Source organism: Aegilops tauschii, chromosome 2 (genome assembly GCF_002575655.3).
Source record: "Aegilops tauschii subsp. strangulata cultivar AL8/78 chromosome 2, Aet v6.0, whole genome shotgun sequence".
NCBI classification, from domain to species: domain Eukaryota; kingdom Viridiplantae; phylum Streptophyta; class Magnoliopsida; order Poales; family Poaceae; genus Aegilops; species Aegilops tauschii.
The window spans coordinates 430,916,908-430,923,603 of record NC_053036.3 but is presented as its reverse complement, the minus strand read 5'-3'; the positions used below and the strand labels follow the sequence as shown (position 1 = coordinate 430,923,603).

The following is a 6,696-nucleotide window of genomic DNA, read 5'->3' as shown; positions in this document are numbered from 1 at the left end:
GGGGTATGCGCTAAATTAATGACGCACACCAAGCCACCCATAATGTCATGACCATCGACCATCATTAGAGCAATGACCACGTTCCAAGATGTGGCCCTTATCATCTAGGTCCATCGCCCCTACACTCCTTGTTGAAGCGAAATTGTGACCATTTGCCACATTTTTTCTCACTTTTGTCTTATAAGAGTAATTGGTGGCGTCCAGGCAAACCTGCACATATGGGCCATGCCGCGCAGGTAGGCCCCTGGGCACGCAATAAAATAGGTTGGGCCGGCCTTCGGCCTGCCACAGAACAAGGCCGGTCCTCAAGGTTAAGCCTTAAGGTTAGGCATGACATGAACCTTTTAATTGCGGGGCCTTTTAGGGACGTGCTTTCTTACCTTTTTGGGTTGTTTTGGCCTTTTAAGGTTGTTTTGCCATTTGGAAGGGGGGGGGGTATATTTTAGCATTTTTTACCATGGGCTGGCCCACAACCATGTAGTGTTGGGCCGTGCCATTTCCCGAATCCTTAAGCGCCAAATAAAGTGTAAAATTACACACGCACATACCCTGGTTCACTAGTCTAAAGTGGGTTGCGGGCCCATTCCCCCCTCCGATTTTGTGAACCTTCTAGAAAGGAAGGTTCCCACCGATTTACCAAGTTGGGTATTCGGTGGGTCTTTTTCACCAGGTTTTTTGTTCTTTTTTTCTTTCCTATTTATTTTTTATTTTTACATTTTTTAATAAAAAATATTACAATTTTTAAAATCACAAACTATTTTCAAATTCATGAATCTTTTTAAAATTTTGAGAACTTCTAAATTCATAGATTTTTTCAATTGATTTCTCAAAATCAAGAACTTTTCTGTGAGCATTTCTCAAATGCAGAAAAAAATTAAACTCTGCTAAAATTCACGTTTGTTTCAATTTTGTGTGAACCTTTTTCGAGTTCATAAAATTTTCTTCAAATTTTGTGAATGTTTTTCAAAACTCATGAACTTTTTCATTTTTTTGGATTTTTTTCCTCAAAGTCAGGCCCTCGGGCCGGCACGGTACAGGCCTAGCCAGGTCGTGCCGGCCAGGCCGGCAATATGCCCAGGTTTGGGTCCAGGTCTCCTTGGTCGAACACCCAAACAAAAGAAGAAAGTATAGTTTTCCTCCTCAAATCTTCCCTAATGGATCAATATCCCCTTAAACTCGAGCATGAGCTCAGCGACCATGGCCATGGCCGACCTCGGCCGTGCACGCGCCAGCCCAGCCGCCCCGCGCGCCCACCCCTAACCGCCCTCTGCCGCAGCCCCGCAGTCTCGCTCACGCGCATGCCCTCCTGTGGCCGACCCCGGCGCCGCGCCGGCCGTGCTCCGGCGAGCGCTACCTTCCGGGGTGGGCGTGCTGCCTCGCATGTGCGGGTCAAGTGCCTGGGCGTGGTCGTGCGATGGACGGAACCATCTCCTTCAATGCAATGAGCAGACCAGCAGCGTTGCCACCTCCTTGCATTCCTAATCAGTGAGCTACGGTTTGTTTCCCCCGCGCGCATGTGCATCTCAGTGTTTGTGTGCTTCAATAAGGGTAGGGAGCTAAAAGGAGCAGTAATGGCCGCCGGGATGAGAGACTCTCGGAGGTGCTCTCGCACGTCCGCCCGCGTGCTGCTGCGTCGAGGCTGCTCTTCCAAATCCTATGGAAAAGGCGATGGGGAGGCGGGGCGAGAACAACGAGCTTCTGCGTGACGGACGGTTGCAAAAGGAAGAGGCCCAGACCTGTGTTTGCTGCCAGGCGCGGCCGGCCATGGAAGGACCAGCGTGTGAGAGAGGTTGCGGGGCCGTGGCCGAGGGCGCTTGCAGGCTCGGCGCGCGCATGGACGGCCGATCTCGGCCATGGCCATGGCGGCCGAGTTCGAGCTCGAGCGAGGCGACGCTACATGTGACGGGATCAGACAAGGAAGCAGGGCAAAGGTGCGCGCGTTCACCCGGAGCTCGTAGGCGAAGTCGGGGCGGCCGGGGAAGCTGCAGTGGTGACGAATTTGACGCCGGCGGCCGGCGAATGGAGACAAAAAGACGTTGCTGAAAATGAAGAAATTTCACCAAAACCGTTCCTTGCCGCTGCCGAGTCAACATCATTAACAGCCTAGTCAGCATCCTTAGTACGAAAACCACCTTCAATTCTTTTTAAAACCACTCTGGGGTGACATTTATCTGGTTTTGCAAAGTTCAGGGGGTTATTTATCCGGTTTCGGAGTTCAGGGGGGATTTGGTCCATCAGGAGAGATTTCAGGGGGGAGAAATATACTTTCTTCCAAACAAAAACCCCTCAAGAAAAGAAGTAAACAAAACAGGCCTAATGATGGAATCCAGACAGAGAACTGACCGCCGGCCAGATCGAACAACCCACGCCGGCCGCCGCGGAGCTCGGGCAAAATCCAGCCGTCAGGGAAGTAGGTCCCGCCAGGTCAAGCGACCAACAAACGCGAGGACCACCCGCGGTGCCAGATCCGTTGGTGTACATGCGGCCACAACGGGCTCGAGCCGAAGCCTCGAGGCGGCTCGGAGCACCTTCCACGGCAGCGCCGCCACCCCCCCCCCCCCCCCCCCCCCCCCCCCCGGTACCCCTACCACTCACGCTTTCGACGACGAGTTCACTGCGTCGCCACCAACTCGGACCGCTGCCATGGCCGCATCGGCCTACCCAAGGCGGCCGGGCACGAGGAGGAAGACCCCGCCGTCACCATCTACCGAGTGGGCTTTGACCGGCGGCAGTGAGGGAGCAAGACGAAGGAAGGAGCTCGGAGAGTGGCGGCTAGGGTTCGCCAACCAAGTCGCCTAACGAGTCTGAATATATAAGCACACTTTTTATGTCAATAATTGTAAGTTTCAAAGGCAACTAAGCATTTTTATCGATCTTTTTTTTGCGGCAAACGCATTTCTGTCCATCGGGTCAATGGGGGTGATTATTGGTGAGGTAGTGCATGCAAATCTGAAGTTAAATCACGATATACCTTTCAACAACAAGAATATCAATGAGCAGAAGAGACTTTTTCAATAAAATTCAGAATGATTTTTGCAGCCAAAATTGTCGACGGAAGCAACGGGGATGTTGCAGTGGATTCATACCATCTTTACAAGGTAAGGACATAGTTACTGATATTTTAGTTTAGCTATCCTGGATTTTCAGCATTTCATAAATTATATGCTCAAATATGTAGATCAAGATAGCACTTGTGAAAAGGTTATGAATTTTAATTCCAATTCAGAAAGGAAAAAACAGTTCCGTAGTATTGATATCAGCTTCGCAAATACCGCAGGAAGATGTGCGCCTCATGAAAGATATGGGAATGGATGCATACAGGTTCTCCATATCATGGACAAGGATTCTTCCAGGTACGACCAAATATATGTTTCAGTCCTCATATGTTCTGTCCCTTCTTTTATCCTGCATATCATTCAAATATAAGTTTCGAAAATGTTCACATCGACCTTATGAATGCATGTCAGATGGGACTCTGAGAGGTGGAGTGAACAGAGAAGGCGTCGAGTACTACAACAACTTGATTAATGAGCTATTATCCAGAGGTAGATGTATCTAGCCTTGATTATTTATTTAAGATTTATTACCCAATGGTGTCAACCTGAATGCTGTAGACAACATCATACTATTTGTTCTCTATTTCACCGGATGATTCTTAAGATCAGAAATGGTTATACTTTTGCAGGGGTGCAACCATTTGTGACCCTTTTTCACTGGGATTCACCTCAGGCATTAGAAGATAAATACGGAGGGTTTCTTAACCCTAATATCATGTAAGTGCTAAAAAAGCATCGTGAAATCAATGTAAAAGCTAACTTGAAATCAATGCTATTTCCTGTACCCATGATATTACAACAGAGCCGTCGAACTAGCCATATTAAAACAGAGCCATCGAACTAGCGATACTGTTTATTCTCTTTTTTTTCCTCTCTCTAATGTTGTTTGTACAACCGCACAATAGTATGCAAAGATAATTTAATTGTACCGCCACTGGTGCAGAAACGACTATAAGGATTACGCTGAAGTCTGCTTCAGGGAGTTCGGGGACCGAGTGAAGCACTGGATCACATTCAATGAGCCCTGGGCCGTGAGCGTTGCGGGCTATGCAATGGGCGTGCTTGCGCCAGGTAGGTGCTCGCCCTGGGAGATGGGGAAATGCAGCGCTGGAGATTCAGCAAGTGAGCCTTACACAGTATCCCACCATCAGCTACTCGCCCATGCGGCGGCCGTCAAATTATACAGAAAGAAATATAAGGTGATTAACGAAAGCCCTTCAGTATTATTTGTGCATGAACGATCTGATGACTGATTCAAATGCAGGTCGTTCAAAAGGGGAAGATTGGGATAACTTTAGTCTCAGCCTGGTTTGTTCCCTTCTCCCATTCAGACTCTGACAGTGATGCAGCAAAGCGTGCTATAGACTTCATGTTTGGATGGTAAGTTCTCTGTGATTCACACGTTTTCTGATTGTCATGGTCTAGATGGAAATGATCTTACTGGCCAGGAGTGCCCTGCAGGTTTATGGACCCCCTAACCAGAGGAGACTACCCACTGAGCATGAGAAGAATGGTCAGAGATCGCTTGCCGCGGTTCACCAAACAACAATCTAAATTGGTCAAGGGTGCATTCGACTTCATTGGTATCAACTACTACACTGCAAACTATGCTGATAACCTTCCACCATCAAATGGCCTCAAGAGCTACAATACAGATGCCCGAGCTAATCTTACCGGTGAGTCTTGGGGTAAAATATCATACGGAAACCAACATTCGGTGAAAACCATGAGGAAGAGATGTTTTGAAGTTTGAAAAAAATCTGAAAAAAATACGGGAGGTTAAGAGGATGATGTTTTATTGCCACACCAAATTTCAAGTTGAAACACATTACGAGATGTGAGCTATGAAAAAGACAAAATAAGCGTTGAATAGTGACTATGAAAAAGACAAAATCAGCGTTGAATAGTGATCAGCACTATTCAACGCTGATTTTGTCTTTTTCATAGCTCACATCCCGTAATGTGTTTCAACTTGAAATTTGGTGTGGCGATAAAACATCACCCTCGTAACATCCCGTATTACTTTCAGATTTTTTTCGAAACTATAAAATATGGTTTCACGAAGTTTTCATTGAATATTGGTTTCCGTATGATATTCTCCTGAGTCTTGGATCAGTCATTTTCCTTTAGGATCAAATATTAAGTGTATTTTTTTTGCGATTTCAAAGTACAAATATTTGCAGCTTACCATCTCTACTATATGTACTAACTTTTCGAATTATGTTAGGTTTTCGAAATGGTGCCCCCATAGGTCCTGAGGTAATTTGCCTCTTCCATACATAGAAACAAATCTTCCATAATTGTTTCCACATTTTTCATGTATGCTCATTCGGTTCCGTAAATATCATGCATATAGACTGGTTTACCTTGGCTCTACGTCTACCCTCAAGGGTTACGTGATCTGTTGCTTTATGTCAAGGAGAAGTATGGCAATCCTACCATCTACATCACCGAAAATGGTGAGCATATTCCCTCTCATAGAAATAAACATACTGAAACTTAAACTTACAGAACTATTTGCCTCTGCGATCTAGGCCTCGGTGAAACCACCACCAACACGAGCCTACCACTCGCGGAAGCACTGAAGGACGATGCGAGGATAGAGTACCACCACATGCACCTTGTTGCCTTGTTGAGTGCGATCAGGTCGGACAACTCCAACTCTGTCAACAACCTTCAAATCTTATACTTATCTGACAGTGGATTAATTGCTTGCGTTTGTCAGGGACGGGGCAAACGTGAAGGGGTACTTCGCATGGTCGCTGCTGGACAACTTCGAGTGGGCAACTGGGTACACGGTGCGCTTCGGGTTACACTTCGTGGACTATGATGATGGGCGGAAGCGGTACCCCAAGCGCTCTGCTGGCTGGTTCAAGAGGTTCCTCAAGAGATGAGCTCGTAAAATTACTAAGTACTCCTGAAGCTAAAGCAGCGACAAATAATATGGATCAGAGGGAGTAGCAACCAGCAAGAAGAATGTAGATGATTGCGTAGGTTTATCTGTGTTTTGTTCTGTAAACTGTACCCCAATGGTTCCTTCACTATCAGTTTTTTTTGAGAGAGAAACGTTCTGTATCAGCTGTTTTTATGTTGTTGTTTTTTATAAAAAAAAGGCTTTCACCCCGCTTTATAAATAAAGCAATCATCAAGCACAAGGTACCAAGGTATCACCCGAACAATCCACACACACAGCGCCACCGCAAGCACGGTCCAACACACACACACACACAAATAAACACACAGACCCAAGTTCAGCTGTGGGCACAGCACAACAAGCCCAACAAGGAGCATGACAAGACAACACATCAAAGACGGCGGCGGTGGCGACGAGGTGACGACGATCTAATCCGGCTCCGGTGGTGGTGGGGAAGCGGTGGAGCCATCCGGAGAGCCATCGCACGAAGCTGGGTGATGGTGGAGGTGATGGCGTCTCTCTCCCTGGGACGGCTAAGCGGCTGCCAAAGCTGCAAGTAACCAGACCATTTGAACAAAGTGTCAGTAGCACGACGAAGGGGAATACGCTGAATCACAAGCTTATTCCTAACGGTCCACAGCGTCTAGGCAAGCACCCCAATGCCCAGGCACCTAATGTGGCGAATCGAGGGTGGGATCGCCTGGAGTTTAGAGAAGAGAGCGGGGA

The 6,696-nt window shown here is 47.3% G+C and overlaps 1 protein-coding gene across 3 annotated transcripts; it reads left to right on the top strand.

Annotated features, from left to right (window-relative positions):
* Window positions 1-2,344: 2,344 nt before the first annotated feature.
* Window positions 2,345-6,194, top strand: LOC109771218 (beta-glucosidase 12). 3 transcript variants are annotated; one of them, XM_020329910.4, is made up of 12 exons: window positions 2,345-2,839; window positions 3,040-3,098; window positions 3,278-3,353; window positions 3,468-3,545; window positions 3,686-3,773; window positions 4,000-4,255; window positions 4,321-4,436; window positions 4,518-4,732; window positions 5,284-5,315; window positions 5,413-5,515; window positions 5,591-5,702; window positions 5,782-6,194. In XM_020329910.4, exons 3-12 carry the CDS (start codon window positions 3,293-3,295, stop codon window positions 5,948-5,950), a joined length of 1,230 nt encoding a protein of 409 aa, XP_020185499.1. In that variant the 5' UTR covers window positions 2,345-2,839; window positions 3,040-3,098; window positions 3,278-3,292; the 3' UTR covers window positions 5,951-6,194. The 3 variants fall into 3 exon arrangements, with proteins under 3 accessions (XP_020185499.1, XP_045089053.1, XP_073364835.1); XM_045233118.2 differs by having other exon boundaries at window positions 2,512-2,934; XM_073508734.1 differs by having other exon boundaries at window positions 2,757-3,098.
* Window positions 6,195-6,696: the final 502 nt, after the last annotated feature.